The sequence below is a fragment of the Stylophora pistillata genome, chromosome 6 (assembly GCF_964205215.1).
Source record: "Stylophora pistillata chromosome 6, jaStyPist1.2, whole genome shotgun sequence".
NCBI classification, from domain to species: Eukaryota; Metazoa; Cnidaria; class Anthozoa; order Scleractinia; family Pocilloporidae; genus Stylophora; species Stylophora pistillata.
Window position 1 is genome coordinate 5,470,152 of NC_142524.1, and position 18,990 is coordinate 5,489,141.

The 18,990-nt window shown below is 37.5% G+C and overlaps 2 protein-coding genes across 2 annotated transcripts; both read left to right on the top strand.

Moving 5' to 3' along the window:
- Positions 1-711: 711 nt before the first annotated feature.
- LOC111323212 (GPI ethanolamine phosphate transferase, stabilizing subunit) lies at positions 712-4,459 on the top strand. The gene is made up of 5 exons (XM_022926524.2): positions 712-970; positions 1,399-1,490; positions 2,919-3,035; positions 3,564-3,672; positions 4,098-4,459. The coding sequence occupies exons 1-5, from the start codon at positions 743-745 to the stop codon at positions 4,200-4,202; spliced, it is 651 nt and encodes a 216-aa protein (XP_022782259.2). The 5' UTR covers positions 712-742; the 3' UTR covers positions 4,203-4,459.
- A 6,381-nt stretch (positions 4,460-10,840) lies between these two features.
- Positions 10,841-17,662, top strand: LOC111323225 (uncharacterized). The gene is made up of 3 exons (XM_022926541.2): positions 10,841-11,171; positions 11,595-11,791; positions 16,366-17,662. The coding sequence occupies exons 1-3, from the start codon at positions 11,021-11,023 to the stop codon at positions 16,831-16,833; spliced, it is 816 nt and encodes a 271-aa protein (XP_022782276.1). The 5' UTR covers positions 10,841-11,020; the 3' UTR covers positions 16,834-17,662.
- The last annotated feature ends 1,328 nt before the right edge of the window (positions 17,663-18,990 follow it).

Sequence of the window (18,990 nt, forward strand, 5' to 3'; positions counted from 1 at the left end):
ATGATAACAAAGAAATTTGCATTTGAAAAGCAGCAACATCTCTATCATAACAAGGTCACCCTTAGCCTCACTCCTGTTCAAAGGCTTGGCCATCAAGCCCACAACTGTAAAAAGGACTATTGGCCATTTTTTCTGTTTTGCCTGGGAAACTTTTATAATTGATGCTTAGCGGTACAACTCTTTCAAAATCCTGAATGAGCGGGCTAACTATTTAGATATTCAAGGAAAATTTTCGCCTAGACTTGTTCGCCACTTTTTCTTTTCTATTTTCTCTTCTTCTTTCTTCATTTTTCCTATTCTTTTGTCAAGTAGCTCTTTTCTCCATATTTGTCTCCACGTTTTTCCTGCTCTTTTTCCAGACTAAATGAGGCACAAAATAATTTGTTTTAAAGGCATTCTTCTTTCTTTAGTGCGAATATCGAACTACACACTCTCCGAAATAAACGCTAGGTGACATCTGGTCAAAGTCGGGTTCGGGATTCTATATTTACTATCAGTCATCTCGATAATATATTTGGCTTCTCATCCAGTGAGGGGCGGTAGCCACATAAAATTGTTCATTTCGCCGGGAGTAAATAAATCTCAGTTCCTTTATGATAATTACTCTTTCCCGTTGATTTGTCTGCAAGTCGAAGTTTGTCCTGTCCGAATATCTTAGTGTAGGAGCATGTCAACAAAATTTGCAAGAAACTATTTGGTCTGGAACGGACGCGAGCAGTCTGGGCAGTAGACAGTCCACAAGATGGCGGCCCTTGCACCAGCATTTCTACGTCTTTACACTACAAAGGACTTTTTTACCATTAGTTTGGTGCAAGTATTGGCAGCGTGGACTTCTGTGGCGATTTCAAACTTTGCTTCAACGCCTGTCTCATTATTAACGCGCTCAGCAGCATCTCTGAGGTTATTTTGTTTCGTGTTTGCCATGCTGTGTTTCACACTTATCCGCATGAAATCAAGGATCAAATTGTCGGTGAGTTTTTCCCATTTGGTAGGATCAATTAACCTTCTTCTCTGTCATCGCTTGATGCTGTTGATGGTAGTACTGGGCAAGAAGATTTTTCCTTATCTAGAGATTAATTGTTGGCTGGGGTAACGATCACTACAAATGGTAACCGGTCAAATGCTTAAAAGCGTTTACGCGAGAAAAGTATTTCACTTACTCAGCCCTTCTTGCAGGGATAACCTAGTCAAGATGTGGTTTGACTCTGCCAGGAGGGGTTGCATACGATCTCCTTAAGGCAGCTATAATTGATGGTTTTTCTTCTAGCCCTTTATGGCCCTTCATGATGTTCTCTTGTTTTTGATGTGCCATCAAGACTACTTCGGTTTTATTTTTATGAATCCTAATAGAGGTTCCCTACATAATTTATAAAATCATTTGTATTTACCATTTTACAGACAGTCCAAGTTTTGAAGCTTATACTTTTTGTGTTTGGATCAGCTGCAATTTTCCATGTTATTGCTATCCTGTTTGGAGCCTCAGTCACTGAGTATGATTTTTGTTTTTTATTTTTAAATGGTGCTGTTTAAATTGTGAAGAATGACTTGGGACACCTGGTACTATAAAGTTTCTGTGATTAATTTCTTATGTCAGCTGAGGGGTTAATAAGTTTTTCCATTGAGGACATAGAAGTAAGAGACCCTTTCAATCCCGAGATCTCGTTAGTAACTATTCTTTCTGTCTGCCATACAATTCTTATGATGTACGTTTGAGAATTTGGGACTGGATAATCCCCTAATTGATATTTTTTTATTCCCATTACTTGTCTGCTGTAAAATGTATCATTATCATCTGTCTTGGTCACTCAGTGGACTTAAAGAGTTAACTCTAGGAGCTATTCAGGTAGCATGTCTCACGCATTCCATGATGATTGCTCAAAGCTTCATTCAAGTAAATTCTGAGTGTGGAAGTGATTTGCACATCTAGACCTGGAACTGTTGAATTACGCATTCCACTCTGCTTAAAACTAGGAATTGGCAGCAGTGTAAAACATTTTGATGGTATTTCATTAATTGGATAACTGTTCATTAGCAGTTATTATGAAATACTGGGGTGGATCCAGGATTTAGTCAAGGGGGGTTCAGAGAACAGTTCCTGTTCTGAGGGTCCAAGATTTTGAAAATTAGGTCTTCGGAAACGTGATTTCCAGCGTGCTGAGAGAAAATTGAGGGGGTTCAATTGAACCCCCCGAACCACCCCTGGATCTGCCCAAGAAATAAGTGGAAAGCAACTGGTTATAGGTGGTAGATTAGCAAGCAGTTTTGTTTGGCTACATGCTCTTTGACAACACTGCCTCACATCCCTCAGTTAAAAAATGTGGTTTTATCAACTGATGTAGTAAATGGTTTGAACCCAGGGGTAACAAGTGAAAGTGTGGTGTGATTGTCCAGGTGAGTGTAGTCTTGAGAAGGACTGTTGTCGGTGGTGGTGACTGATGTTTTGACAACCTGTGTGGAAGTCATCATTAACGTCAAGTGATTCACTTGACGCTGGTGATGACTTCTGCACAGGTTGTTGAATTGTCAGTCACCACCACCGACAACAGTCTTTCTCAGGACTACCCTCACCCAGACGATCACACTACACTTTCACACTTTATTTATTTAACTTCACCGACAGACAGGGACACCGCGACAGCTTGCACCAATTACCGCAGGCCCATTAAACCCTCCCATCCCACCCCAGGGGAGGACATCCACCACACTTTATCAACTGAGTTGACGATGTAAATTTGCCACTGCTCTGATAGAGGGCTAACGCTTGAAACATCAGCTTTAGAGACTCTCTAAAAATTGGAAGCTAATTTACATTTCTAGCTCAGTCTGTGATACCCCCCCTCCCTGATGCAGTACCACAATTTCTTTGGAAACTTACCCTCTTCCTTCACTGACAAGTTTCATCTTAACCCATCATACAGACAAACTGAGGAAACCTTCTGCTGGGCTTTATTAATGTCACATTTGGTCATCCTTCCTGCCTGTAGCCTGCTAGGAGCACACTTGGAACTCTTTTCGAGGATATTTTTCAGTTCTTGGTAAGTGCTAAGTTCTTCTTTATGGATTAGTATGCTGGACAAGCTAAAAAAATTTCTATCTCTATCTCCAATGAAAATTTTTCATATCACAAATTTCAAACCCAGAAATGTCTTTGCCGCTCCTTGCCAATAAACTTTTCAACTTGGAAGTATGATATTACTTAAATTTATTTCACAATTTGAATCATCCAGGCAAACACTAAGACTTCAGAAAATGAGCAATGTCGCATTATTTTGAGGATGAAACAATGCTAAGTTCTCAGGATTAACTTACAAAAATTGAAGTTAGCAGTAGGAAACTTACTGTACCTTACAGATCAGAAAACAGAGTGCCTCCTTTTCTCAGCAAATAGTATTTTATTCATCGCAATTCAGGAATTGGTGCATTTTTTTCTAAACTTCAAAACTCCTCTCAATATTTTATGGGCTGCCCATGATAAAGGGTTTTCTATAAGCAGTAAACAAACTTATCTCACCATGCATTTTTCTTTGCAAGACTGTATGATTTTATTGTGTTTGTATTTTTAGGTCAGATGGTACTCCGGAATCATATTTCCAATGCTCTATTATATTCACACTATTAGGAGCATGGCTTGGAGCTTTTCCCATTCCTTTGGACTGGGACAGACCCTGGCAGGTTAGGCTGGGAGAGGACTGGAGCTATGTATTTCTAACTTTTTCTGATACATATTTGTCGCATAATAGAACACTGTAAAGTGGTTTCTGTTATATATCTTATTCCTGCAAACAAAGAGGATCCCTGTCCCTTTATGATAATAATGTTAATGATAATAATAAAAATAATAATTTCAGTTAAGTGATGATGATGATGATGGTGGTGATGATGATGATGATGATGATGATGATGATGAGGAGGAAGAGGATGATGATGATGACGATGACGATGATAGTGATGACGATGATAGTGATGACGATGATAGTGATGACGATGATAGTGATGACGATGATGACGATGATGATGATGATGATAACGAGAGTTTAAAAAGTTGACATTCCACGAGGTGGCAAAAAGCAAAATAATTTTGTTATATTTTATTTCAGGTGTGGCCCATTCCCTGTGTAATTGGAGCACTTATAGGTTACATCGTAGGACTAGCAATTTCAACATTAGTATTTGCTTTCAGCGCGGAACGACTGCACCCGTGATAAACCTACAGCAGCTTTCCTGATCACTAGTGCTACAGTATTCATGACAAAAGAGATGTCCTTTGTACCAGTCAAGATGTTGATGAGGGAGCATGTGGTTAAACGACTAGAAGAAGTTGCGTAGTCAAAGAAACTTACTATCTCAGTGCTAAAAGGCCTTTCGTTAAGCCAATGCTGTTTAGGAACAAAATCCATTTTCTTCGTCCTTTCATAACAGATATTTAAGAGTAAAAATAAAAATGAAAAGTTGCCTTTGAGAGCAGGGGTTCAATAACTGTTTGCATAAGCGGCTGTGGTGTAATAGGCGGCTCTGCAGTGAGGCGAGACCCAAACGCGAGAGCCAGCTGCGAGGGGTCTGGTGATTAATCTCATACCCAGATCCTACGATGTGATTGTAACTGAAATGGCCGTGGTAGGTCTGGGTACAAGACCAGGCGGTGATAGACCTCTGGTGACCGGGTTTTTTACGGAAACCCCTGATTGATAATGCATACTAAAGATGGGTCCATTAACCCTTTCACTCCCATACGTGACCAAGACTGAATTTCTCCTTACTAGATCGATACAATATCAAGCAGACAAGTGATGAGAAAAATATCAATTAGGGAATAATAAGTTGATCCAATACCATATTCTCCAAACTAATGTTACAAGAATTGTATGGCAGAGAGTAAGAAAAATTACTATCGAGATCTCCGGAGTGGAAGAGTTAACTTCAAAAATAGATTTGGTCATCTGTTTGACAGAGATATTGAAGATATGTTTAGTTGACATGGTGTAGTTGCTCTTAATTCTATTCTAAGTTATGGGGAATAAATCTTTTAGGCACCGTTAAGAATGTTTTGGTTGTGCCCTTAATCGAGTGAGGGTGATGATAGGGGAACTGGAAGGGGGTGCCGGTGGAGGAAGAAAGGGTGCTACTAAGGGACCGACCATTTAACTCTTGAGGGGGGGGGGGTGGGTGATTTTGAAAAAAAAATTTCCTGGCAGAAAAAAATTACATGCAGCCCAAATGTAACAGAAAAAAGAGCATTTAGAACGGAAAAAAAATATCCTGCCCAGCAGATTGCTAGAAAAAAAATTTCTTGATGACCAGAAATCATCCAGCCCACCCCCCCCCCCCCCCTCAGAATTTAAATGGTCGGCGCCTAAGATCAAAGACGTACCAGTACTTCGGGGGAAGGGACTCACAGATCTGAAATTTGCATATAGCCAGAGAGTGTTGAAACAAGGTTGCTTTCAATTCGTATCAACCTTTGCAAACGGCAGGCGGTTTAAGTTGAAGCGTTAGAGTCTTAATAGAACACTTGGCTAAGCTAACTGTTTTTGGTTGAAACGCGGTAACTCCTGGGATTATGACCAAACTTTGGAGAGTGGACATCATGAGAAGAAAGAAACGTTTAGTGCGGGAAGTTAAGCTAAATTCCTTACGATTTTATTAAAGTCCGAGACATCAAGGGTAAATTTAAGCCGATGGAAGCTAAAAATGAGTTCGAGTTAATGGGGAGTTCGAGTCAACTGAGTTCGATCGAGTTAGCTGATAGTAAATGACTGAAGAAATGGGGTCAAATCCAAGGGAAATTCAGTGGGTCTTCTTCGAGTTGGCGTGGGGTTCGAGTTAGATCTTCTTTACACGATGTGATTATGTTTATCGAAGCGGTAATTTCCAAAATGGCTGCTGTGCATTTTTGGGCCGTCTCTTAGAAGAACAGAATCATATGAACGAAGATGCAGTTGTCCTGTTGGTAACAAAAAGAACAATTCCGAAAAGCCGGTCAAAATTTCACTAGAATTTTCAAATCAGTCAAAGTATATGTGAGTCTGAGAATAAGTGTTACCATAGCATGAAAGTCCATCGCAGAAAGAATTTCAGCTATGAAAATAAAGGTGCAAAAACAACATGATGTAGCAACAGACTTTTATGGTTACAGGTGATCGAGTGAGAATATGAAAAACATTTGAACTGATCAACAATACTTGCAAATATAGAACTGACTCGCGTGTTTTTGTTTTAAACTATCAGCACATCCTGAAATAAAGTATATTTTCCCCCACAAAAACAAAAAACAAAAACAAAAAAGAACATTTTTAGAAAGGTTTGGAGTTTAATAAGTCTCTACAATGCCTTTTTATGCAGGTGAGTTTCAAGAAAATAGTGTTCATTTGCTATCAATTAAGAATAATCAGTTTTTCAAAGAATAATTTGAAACTGTTAGAAGGCAAGATCGTCAAATTTAAGAACTTATCTCGAGGATTAAAATTTCCTGTGGACTTCCTGTTAAAAGAAAACTCCACATATAGGCTAATTACAGCTCTTTTCATCGACCAATTCAACTTCATTGATTACTTAGCGACGAATCAGCAATTTCAAAGGCAAAGAGAGACTTGTCCGTGAGAACGGTGCGAACAGCTTTAGACTGACGTGTCTGGGTTTTGAAAGTTTGGTCATCAGCATGCCATGACGGTGGTTGGTTTACTTTTGTTTTAAAGAAACAGCAAGTGAATAGTTAAAAGTTCGTCCTTTATTTTAAGCTCATTGCCGTTGTATGTCAAAAGTGGTCTTCTCCAGATAATTGTCAGACAAAAGATTAGCATAACGATGATTTAACCAGTCATTTCAGTTAAAGGGAAAATTTAGCCGTGTCTTTCTGACGAAGTTTTCTTTGAAGGTCGTATGATTCGCGAGCGTTAGTTCATTAATTCTTAGAATTAAGAAACTATTTCGAGACTTTTAACTCTGTACTCCATTCGCTGTTGACATTTTCTTTAGAGAGAATCTGGAATTAATGGACATATGGCCAAATTATAAACCATTCATACGGAAATTTAAGGTCATTCGCCGGTTGAAGCCGAAGATATTTAAAAATTTGAATAAATGTTTTTTTTTCCATTGACTTACAAAGTTGAAAAGTTTGGAACTTGATAGCAGACCACTGGGGACTCATGGTTCAGCTTTGTTAGGAAAGATCGTTTTCGAGTGCAAATTTTGACCTATGAACCAGTTTCCAGGAAATTCAGTCTCATTAGCCTAAAAAAACCTTATCTTACTTTTTTAAACAGAATAAATTCGTAAAGTATAGACCTTCGGATTAAAGCTATGGAAAAAGGATTTTTTTTTTTGACTTACGGTATCGCTCTTCTCCCAAAAAACCGAGTTCTTGTCGAGACTGTCGAATTAATTGCAATGTGGCAAAAAAAAAAAAAAAAAGCAGCCCTTCGTTATCGTATAAAAGAAATTTGGATCTAATTGATTAAAAGGTCGCTTGAATTTACAGTGAATAATTGCCATTTTAGGTTAAATCTTGCGTGGGTAGTTAAATAATTTGACTGTAATTAAAAGGGTTTTTTTTTTTTTCGTATTCTCTCTTTTTTCAATGCGTCATGAATATTCCTAGCACACATTTTTCTTTAAATTTTGCATTTGCATTTCAGTTCAAACGATGTTTCCACATTTAACATTTCTGTTCTCTGTAAACAAAAATATTTTTCTACGGTTTCGTTAGATTAAAGGCTAGAACATTATTGACCAAAGGAGTGGTTCCTGCACCCTAGAAAATGCAGCAAAATTTTTATTCTCATTTGGGTGCAAAAATTTATTGATGATTACTAATTTTGATCCAAAATTTTATTTGTTTTGTTTTGTTTTTTTTTTTAACCTGCTCCTGAAGTTATCGCTTTGTTAAAGGCACGAAATTAGTTTGCATGAGAATTTCTTGCGTCGGAGCTGAGTTTTGAAAGTTTATTTTTGACTCTCAGTATCTTAGTTTCGAAAAACACATGTTGTCCTAATAGTTATGAATGGGCTTGTTTTATAGTGGTGATGGCTGTATTGCTTTTTAAACAGCTTCACATCGAACATGCAAAGTTTAGAAGGATTGCTTGAATTGAGCTGACGTATCTTACTCGTTACAACAGTATTTGTTCAGTTGAGTGGCAAAATGTGCTTTTGTGTTACTTGTGCGAAGACAGGTGAAGTTATAATATACCAGTAACTTCTCGCCCAAATTTCTTCTAAGCTTTAAAAGCTGTCTCCTTTTAAAAATCTTTATTTTGAATATTGTTAGTTTCTCAATATCTTTCGGTAAATAGATGTCCTCTCTTTGGTTATGGTAACTTTAGGTTTTTCATTTTTCTTTCACGGGTCCTTGTATTTTTTCTCTTAAAAATATAAGAAACAGGTACCTATTTTACCTCTTTTGTGGCGAGGAGTTTTGCAATATTGAAAACCATTTACAGGTTTAATGAAACATAGGACAATAAAAAAACCAAACGTTACAATGAGTTCTTTAATGAACAATTTAACTGATCGATGTGCGTTGAAGTGTGAAATTAGATTTTAAAATTCAAATATTAAGTAATTGAAATTACCACTTTTAATTCCGTACATAGTTATTTCAAGGTCGAGGAAGGAGACAACATTTGTCAATAATAACATCATGTGTTATTAACAATAATTAAAAAGATAAACTAATCAAAATTTCTAAATATTTCCACGCTAGAAATGTTAAACGCCATGTTAACATTAAAGGTTCTTTTGATTTGTCTACTATAGAATATTATTTACAAAGAAGAAGTTTCAGTCTGTTTTGGGGAATTCACGATTCCTACTTCAGGAGAAGCAGTAATGTTTTGAATCTGTGATGTCGTTATTGAGGAAACATTTTACAATTCATATAATAAACTATAAAACAATAAATGTTTTTAATGAGCAATTTTACTTTGTAAGTCAATATTTTTCGTGCATGTTGTTCAAGATAGTTATGATTAATTATTTTGTTACCTACAATTCGAAAGAAATGATTATTTGCTGTATACTGTACCATAAAAAATTGGCTTTTTGCTTGAATTCCGCGACGATATGGGCTTCTTAGAGTCGTGTTACGCAAGAGAAATTTCCTCGACCTGCCCCACATTCAGCTGAATACAATCGATTAAACATCCTTTATATAATTTAAAATTCACTACCAATAAACGTAGAATTAATAAAATTTGTGTGGGCAATTTGCCGACATCTTTTGAAATGGTTGCAAAACTATCAAAATAAAAACAATATTTACTTAGTTACTTCTAGAAGGGCTGATAATCTCTTTCACTTCACTTTTTTCTCGGACATTTTAGATTTTGGTACACACCTCACTATATTTTAACGAGCTAATTTCCTCGATGAATTGTTAACATTTTTATTTCAGGCCCATTCGGCTTGCCACACTCAAAATTAACTTGCTCCGAATCATTAAAGATAAAGGAACCTCATTAGAACCATAACTGGCCTATATTTACGACTGTTATTTAAAGTCAATTACTTAAGTTTGATCAGTTTTGTTTTTCTGAGCTTTTTTTTTTTTCTTGTTGAGGCTAATTGGGGCCTTGCGATAGCGATAAACGAAAACGGGTAAAAATTTTTAGAGTCAGGTAGTGTTATCCATAGACCTTCTCAATTCAAAAAATTTCTTAAAAAAACGCTTTTTCAATTGAAATTTTTTTTAAGCTCTATCTCAGTTGCGGGGGTAACGTATATTTGCAAAGACATCTGTAATTTGCATGTTTTTCTCACGTAAAAAAAATTAACACACACAGCCTAACAAAAATTTTGTCTGATGGATCTTTTAGTCATAGCAGACCCTCTTAATGATGATAGTAAAAACTATTCAGATATTAAAATTGTTTCCTTTCCAATGGACGACATTAAAAACGGCGAATAAATTGCCTTCAATTACGAACGGTGGAGAAGTATTTCGCAAGTTACGCCTGTGTATAAGCTTTCTTCAACATCTTATGCGTCCTTCAAGGGGGTGTTTACTGAATCTCGGCAAATTTTCAAAGCAGCGTGTCGACAAAAACACTTGACTTTATTCTGCCAAGTAAATAGTACGTGTACGGGTGGATAGATTTTAATTAATATTTAAAAGTGGTTTTCTTGAGTGAATGTCATTTACAAATTGAATATTATCTCCGACTTTTCTTTCTAGCAAAGTCTTGGAAGTCTTTGGCTCATAAAATTCCTTTGCGAGTCAAGTATGAAGCCGCATTGCTCTTGTTTAGACTTCATTTAACACCTGTGTGGACGGTTCGACAGACTTGCGTTTTAAGCATGCAAGAAGGAGAGGAAAATTTAATTGAATTCTTAGGAAAGATAATGACATGCAAATTGTTAATTTTGTTCAATGAAATGGTCTTTCTATACCTCACAGATAATTTGCAGGCTTATCTCCAAGATTAAACCTGCTATAATTTATCTTGAGCGGCGGCCAGTGGTTATCCGCTTTGAAGTGGATTTACTTTTCCCAAATCGAGTCAACTAATAAATTGTGTCAAGAGCAAACATTTGCTGTCAGTTGTTTGCATTGTTTTCTGCCCTGAGCGACAGAGCAGAAAGAGGCTGGAGTGCCTGTAAATACATTCGTGTACCCGTGATACGAAAAGCTCTTTGTTTGTCGCTAATTTGATTAGTGGAATTGTGGGCCTTGGTGAATCACCCGGGGAGGAAGTTTGGTGTTATTTCTTTCAGACGGTTGCCGCTTAATAGCTTTTGTCAAAACGTTATTCAAACAAAACAGCAGGATCGGAGGGCCAAATGGGCTCTTAACTATCAATTGAATCTAATTAAATTACTACTGTGGCGCTAGCTCTCGACCAATCAGATGCGTGCGAAGACAAGCCAGAGAACGACACAATTAAACGCGGCTCTGCGATTGGTCGACGAACTCATCGCAATGCAAATAGTTTTTACAAAGCAATTATCTTTCGACAGTTTCCCTTACACTTACAACTAACATTGGCCCAGAAAGGTTTGTAGTAGGTGAATGATTTAGAACGCCATGTCAGATCGAGACCGGGATTTCTCGCAATTTGACAGTGTCTCGGAATTCCATCGGGAAATTCCAGCCGGTTCCAACGATCACAAATTGAATTTGATACATGCCAAGGAGGAGAAGGACGACACAGAAGTCAAAGACCCCTTATTAAAAGGTAAGTTCCTAATTCAGATCAGACAAGCTACAATGTAATGTTGAAAAGTTTCAAGTGACACAGAAAACATTTAGCAAAGTAACACCTCGTTGCAAAGTCAACGGTCGTTGATACAGGATATGTCTCTCCCTTGTAACTGCTTGCTTGTGGCACAAAGCTCATCGAATATCATTTTGGAGTTGACCAAGTTTGTATTCACTGCACGAAATCTGCTGCGCGTCGCAATACTCTTTTGGAATAGATAAAACTCATAATTATTGCAAATATCAAACTGTTAATATTATTACTGTGGACGTTTTTTTTTTTTTTCATTCTTGGTAAGAATACAAATCGAAGTTGCTAGTTGTTTGGGTTGTGTTGGTGACTTTATGAACATTTGAAAAATATCTCCAGCGCGCTTGTTAATTCACGTTGTTCATAAAGGTTGCCCCGCCAAGAGGAAACGAGAGGAGGACAGTTCAGCGGAGGAGCTTGGCATCGGCAAACGCCGACATAGAACGACATTCACGCAGGCTCAACTTGACGCTTTGGAAGAAGCGTTCAACCACTCTCAATATCCGGACGTATTTACAAGAGAGCAGCTTGCAAAGGGAATCAATTTGAACGAAGCTCGAGTACAGGTACGACACTTAAAAGAACCACGAATTATCTCTTCTCTTTCTGTCTCTCTCTCGTCTTCTTGGCCTACGCTCATGGGCGGCCAAGGCTAATAGAATCAATGGCTATCTTTGTTTTTGTTATTACTTTCAATTAAAAGGACACAAAAACATCTTGAGCTACCCACACGTTGGAGGAAAAAAAAAAGGACTAGAATTAACAGCGCTGGGATTAAACTTATTTCAAAAGCGTGCACTCTGTGGTGATTGACCCTGATGGGCGCGTCGCTTTAAGGGAGAATTTCTGTTGAGAGAAAAGTTAAGTGTTAATCTGTAAAGCTTAAATTAGCTTATGACGATACCACGCAGGCGCAGCAGCGCTTCCACCTGCTTTGCGGCGCACGTGTGTGGATGGTGTGAACAGACAGTTTAATTAGCAGCTGTTGGAAGTTATTACGAAAAGTAAACTTACCACATCGATCTTACTCGAGAGGCCTTAAAAATTGAACGCAGAAATCGTCGTAATCAGGAAGACAAAATGTCTCCGCTTTTTCAGAGTGTAGGCGACTTCTCCAGTCCTTCTAAGGAATACAATAGTTTTCTATAGAACAGGGCAAATTGTCAAGGTTTCTGTTTACCCAAGTTGAAGAATTTCGCGCATCTATTATTCAAGGAGTACCTTTTGTATCAATATGAATAAGGGCGGCATTTGTTTTGTGAAAGCGTATTTAGACGCAAATGACACTCTTTTAAATTTCTTAAGTTTGCCATTAACAAATAATACATCTAAGGTCTGGGAGAAGTGGAAATTAAATTAGCGTGCAAATTCGCTGGGAAAGAACATGGCTGTTTTTTTTTTTGTTTTGTTTTCGCGTCAAACTTCCTGACAAATTCTACACAAGAATGGGTGTTGCTAGATGTAATAATTCTGAGGTTTGGGGTGAGGTCTACGGCTTGATCGAGTGTCTTGGTAAATAGAGTTTAAAAAACCATAAGTGGCTTTTTTAATTCATACATCTTTGGATGTCATTAATAAACAGTAGGCACTTGAAAAACAAGTATCGCCCGATAGGTGTGAAAGACTTGACAAAACTCAACCCGCTAAGCAGTTTAAACAAACATAAAAAAAAAATTGGCACCAACTTGGGCGCTTGATTAGCCGAAAAAATCGAAGATAATTTTTTCCTAATTTCTAGTTTAGCGGTTACACCCACAGATTGTTGGCGAATCTCGACTCGCAGAAGATTAGTTTTTCTAAAAATTACCCATTTAAATGACTCTTTTGTCCAATCTCAAAGCAAACCCGCACAATTTCGTAAATTTTTAAGCAGAACAAGCATTTGGTCAAATTGAAACAAGATAACAAATTTAACTTCGTAGAAGTTGTTGATATAAACCTCAGATAACTGATTTAATTTCAAGAGCTGCGAAGAAAACCCAATTTCCTATACACGGCCGCCTAAAAATTCTAATGAGCTCAAAGCTCGGAAAATACTTGCACGTTCCGCATGCCATTAAGGAGAAATTATCTTACGTCTTAAGAGATCATTTGAGGGATTTTTAGATATTTTAGATTTAAGATTTTTTTTAGATATAATTCCTTATGTGAAAAATACTCGCTTCACGGTTCTGGCCAGAGGCGAAGAGGTAAAGATATGCGTGAAAGCGAATTTGGGACTTCTCCATGTGTAAATTTGCCAAATTTCAACGCCTCATTCACCACAAACCTGCTTTCGTGATATCGAAAGAAACTGAGCCAGCTATAATTACGAATTTACTTATCTATTGTTTATCTTTCAAATGAAAACAACACGTTCAGTCTCAGAGAACCGTTATATCAACAGGGTTAACTCAAAATTTAACTAAATATTCCTATTCCAAAATGAATTTTGAGGAGCTTGATTTAATTAATTCTTTTTAGAGACACACCTCATAAATTTCCGTCAGTAGAGGAAAATTTACTGAGTTACCTCACGCTTGTCCTGAAACCAAGACTGAAACGTTTACATTTTACTCGAGCAAAACATATTTGGACATATAAATAACTACGTTTCTGCTTGTGGAATGGCAAATACTGCGGAACTCTACCAATTTCCTGACGATTGTTTTTAGTTATTACGATAATTAATCCTAAGATTATTAATAAGAGATTTTGCTCTAAAATTGGCGGCGTAACAGATAGCTTATTAGCTCTTTTGATACAATTTACCGTATGGCACGTGTTATTAATATTTCAGGTAAATAAGCTTCTTATTGCTTGTTGAATACCATCTCGGCAGGAGAATAGAGTTCTTTCATTAGTCGAGTGGGCAATTAATAAGCTGGGTCGAGTTTTACTGAAGATCTATTATACCAAACGTGGGTCGTGTTGTTGTGTTTTGACAAACAATTTACGACTCCGCACAAAAGTTGAAACTACAGATGAGGTTGATGTATTTGCGAGCTGCGTGTTCTTGAAATGATGTGCTATTCATTAGCATGGGAAAGTACTCGCCAAGCCTTTTACGAATAAACTATCCGAACCACATGTAATCATTGCGTTTTCTCTCTGGAAAAGTACATGACTTAAGGGGCGATCAAACAGTTTTCGCCCGAGGAAAGTTTTTTTTTAATGATACACTGATGAGAGTTCTAAAGCCTTTCTCTTTGTGCTTTTACATCATGTACTGTGACATGCTGAGACACCTTGCATCGGTCGTAATTAACAAAGACTAAAGAACGGTGCTTAGAAATTATTGAGGATTACAAATTTTTTTCCTAATCTTTTAGCCTTGTATATAGAATATCTTTAATTGCGCTCTTTTCAAGGACAACTTGGAATAATCGATGGCTCCAAGATTTTCGCTCTTTGTTAATTTCGATTTCTCAGTATATCATACACTTGTTAAATTCCGTTGCAACGTTTCGAAATAAATCGCAAGAAATTTCCTGTCATTTCTGAAGAAGAAAAAAAAAATATTCGATAATTTTCTCTTTCGGAAATTCATGCTAACAACAAAAATAATCGGGTTATTATTGTGCTTCTTAAATCAAAGCGATGATTCTTTTTAGAAATTTTCTTTCCAGCGAAAAGTTAAGATCTTTTATATAAAAGTCGTCTTGAAACTAAAATCAGCTCCCCCACCAATAACGATTATTTCGATGCCATTGTAAATACACGTGTCCGTTGTTGATTGTGTGGTGTCCTTTGTAAGGGGCATGTTTGCCTATTGCGTTTACCTTGAGGTGGTATTCCAATTTAGCTTTTAATATTCTATATTTATCATCACTATACTCTGAATTTTGCCCTTCGTAACTACCTTTCGTTTCACCAATGCCCTCATGATAAAATATTGATTTACGTAATGCTTACCAAATCAAAAATATATATTCAGCACGATCCTTGTACACGCATCGCGTGTCGCGGGCGAGCTACCGCGCGCGTGATTAGAAAATTGAACTGAAATTGCAGTTATAAGATTGAGCACTTCTTAAGGTGGCTCGTACTAGTTTCCTCGCGCGGGGAACAGGTCACTCTTGCATGACGCGCGCGAGAGAAACGTGCGAAAGAAGCGCGAGATCAAAAGATGAAAATTCAAATCGAAGATGGCGGTGCGTGGAATTTTTTCTACTTTTGTCAGAAGTTTACCTAAGAGCTTGTATTTGATGTGTTGAGCGGCCACTGTGAATGCAGGAGATAGAAACTAAGATAACGAAGACGATTTTCGGAGAAGTAAAGGTTGCTTCACTTCACATTTAAAAGAAATATTCAACCGATATGAAATCTTGCGACGGCGATAAAAGAAGAACTCAAGTGAAGGATAATCTACCTGAAGTGGAAGAAGACTTTGAAACTTGAAGGAAAATAATATGTTATAGCCAGAAGTCAAGTGTAGGATTTTTAAGATGAGCTCGGAATGCTGTCTTTGACGGCTGTTTAATGATTTTCTTAGCAGTAAACGTCTGTAAACATCAGATCGTAGGTGCTCGCGCGAGCACACGCATTTGTCAGCGGTAGCTAAAACAGATCATGAGCAAATGTCGATCTTATAGAATCCAGATTTTTAAATGCGCGAGAACGCACGTGGAATTTGCTAAACTCACGAAAGCTATTGCATGAAAACAAGTCCGGTGACCCCTTCTTTTTATTGTACCAATATGATAATAACGTCGAAAGGAATCATCAGAAAAAAAAACTAGAAAATTCTACGCAAGGAAATTTGTGATGTGTGAAAATTGCCCTTTTTGTAGATTTTCTGAAATTCCGCTTCGTAGAATTTTTTAAAAATCTTTGTGCATTTTCTTTTTCAAGTGCCAAAAGCAATCACTGAAAAAAATCAGGGGGTCACCGGGTTAGTTTTCGAATTGTTTCAGCCACAAGCTAAAAAATGCGTCTGAATAAGCCTATGAAAGCGTTGCCATGGAAACTGCTAGTGACGAAATGACACTTATTTTTGGATAACCAATGATTATGTAATTCAACCCCATAAAAGTGTTCAACTGGCCTCGGTCAGTCTTTCTGTTGTATTCTTTCAAAGTTACAAACCATCACAAAGATGAAAACCGGTACGAGCCACCTTAAAAGCAAGTTACGATCCGATTCATTTCATTTCTTTCAGGTTTGGTTTCAAAATCGACGAGCAAAACATCGTAAACAGGAACGTCAACACCCTCGAACATCGTTCCCTTACCACTCAGGCATTTATTATCCACCCGAAAGACTCTATTCTCCGGCTTCTCATCTTTATTTCCCAGTCTCTCCTATGGCCTGCCCAGTCAGTTCTTTACCAGGCTCTAAGAATATCCTCGAGAGTCGAAGCCCTTCCTCGCGCCCAGTCCACTCCCCCTGCCGGTCGTGTCCGCCTGGGAGCCTTTGTTGTGGGGCAGGTCTGGCGCCTACTAGTACTCCACCTTGGAGTCCAGGTTTTGCACGGCCACTCTCGCCATCTAAGAGCCCTCTTTACGAGAAGGAAGGCCCGACGTCACTCAATATGACGCGGAATGATTGGTCATCTAAAAGCCTGGCGCTATTGAGAATGCGTGCTCAGAGTTACAGTCACGTCTTTGGTCCATCATGTCTCTCCTGAAAACGGAAGCAGCTATTTTGCACTCAAATATTTCGCGCGCCAAAGGCTTGTTGTTAAGCCAAGAACCTCGGCCTAGGATGGAAATTCATCGTGAGGCAATGAAATCGTAATTACATGACACTCAGCAGCAGGGAGAACTGATTTGCACAGAATACCTGGAAAAGGCTTGTTTTCAAAACATAGAATTTAACAGTTGGGAAGGATGGCTTAATGAATTTTCGTGTAACGTTAGCTATGGACGGGGTTTGTCACCTTTTTTTTTCGATTTGTTTTATTTTGTTTTATTTGTTTTGTTTTTACTCAGTTAGAGGTTTGTAAAGAGATATTTTTTACTGTGAGTTCTTTAGAGAACAAGCTGTATTAGTCGCCTTACGGCAAAGGACGATTAAGAAATTTACAAAGTTTTAAAACACTGGTGCTGCGCTTTTGTTCTGCCCGGCATTGTATCTCTTTTTTTGCCATGTCCTCATTGGCGTCATCGTCGGGATTTGCTTAAGGTCCCTAAGCAAAATTGGGTTTGTTTTCCATTTTTTTCTTGTTTTTTTCTTTGTTTCTTTGTTTGTTGTTGTTTTTTTTATGATTAACGGATAACTCTTCAAAATGAAGATGAATTAGGTTTTCAATAGCATCCTTGTCTAGCTTACTTATTTTTTAGGGATATTTAGTGTCGCGTAACGAGACTGAAAAAACTCCTTTCAAAAAGAGATCAATAGAGAACTTTAATATGAAAAAAATATATCAAAAACGTTGGTGATCTTCTTTCGACATGTACAAAATTTTGAATGAATTTTGTACAATATTCGCTTAATAAAGAGGGTTTTTAAAATAACTTGTAGTCTTTATTTACGCCCTATTTTGGTATACATCCTTTGGTAAAGAAGAAACGAAAAAACTGATGACATCTCATTACCATGAATTTTAAATGTCGTTAAAACTGTCACAAACTGTATATCATTATTTTCCCAAATGCACTTTTTTTTTTAACTTATCAATCAAAATGGATATGCTTGAATTGATCTTAAGAAACAGGGGCTTTTTTTTAAGTGAGATGCTGCGCGAGAGCCCTGATCGGTTTGAAACCTGTCGTTAAATCATAGAAAATTGAATCATTATGTGTTTTGTTAAAGATTATTTTGTGAAAGCAAAAGACCACCCTTTCTATCGGTTTATCGGCGTAATAACCCACGTGGTATGGTGGGAGAACACAAGAAAAGTTTGTAAATCATGAACCGGAGTAGCCTCCTGCGCAGACGTTCTTAGGCATCGTCACGCAATCATTGCGTGACGATGCCTAAGAACGTCTGCGCCGCTCAGGAGGCTAGAACCGGAGGCGAGTGATTCAAAAACTTTCCGAGTGTTTTCCTAAACCGATGAAAAGTGCAGTATTTTGCTTTAATAAAATAAACTTTAACAAAACATAATGTTTCAATTTTCTATGGTTAACAGTATAAACCATAGGTTTTTGACCAATCAGGGCTCTCGTAGTAACTCGGTCAATTTCTTAATTCGCGCGCACTGATTGGCCTGTTCAAAGGTCATTGTGTATTATTTATCACCCGGCAGCCAAATAGCACCAATATAGCTTCCCTTTCGCGTAGATTATCCAAAAAGGAAACTATTTCAATTTTTAAACAAGGCACAGAGTTTGGTTTGACGGAATTAACGAAATGGTTGATAATGTATAAATATTATTCATCTCGTTTTCGCAAGTGAAATGTGAATGAAATGTAAAAATGTGAGCATCTTATTTTTCGTAACATTGTTTCAAGACGTGACAATAACCTGCGCTGGTTGATAAAGAGCAATCGGAAGTATAACTCATTAATAGAAACTGCATTTACCACATTTTCAAGTATTTTGATCAGTTTTGAATTATTTTCGTTTTGCTCTTTCGCGGTTTTCGGGCAAGAGAACATTGCCCATCGTCTTATAAATTTTGCTCGTTTTCGAATTCTATCTGAATCTACCGACTGCGAGTGCATCCAGATGTTTTTAGGCGATGAAACGGACGTTTAATAATGACAATTACGCCAAAATAGCCAAGTCGTAAAGCCTGAGTTGAAAGGGTGTCGCAACAACTTCATGGTTACATATAAGATTTCAAATCATCTTTAAGGCTTGAATTTGCCAGAAAAAAACAGATGCAGAAAATTATAA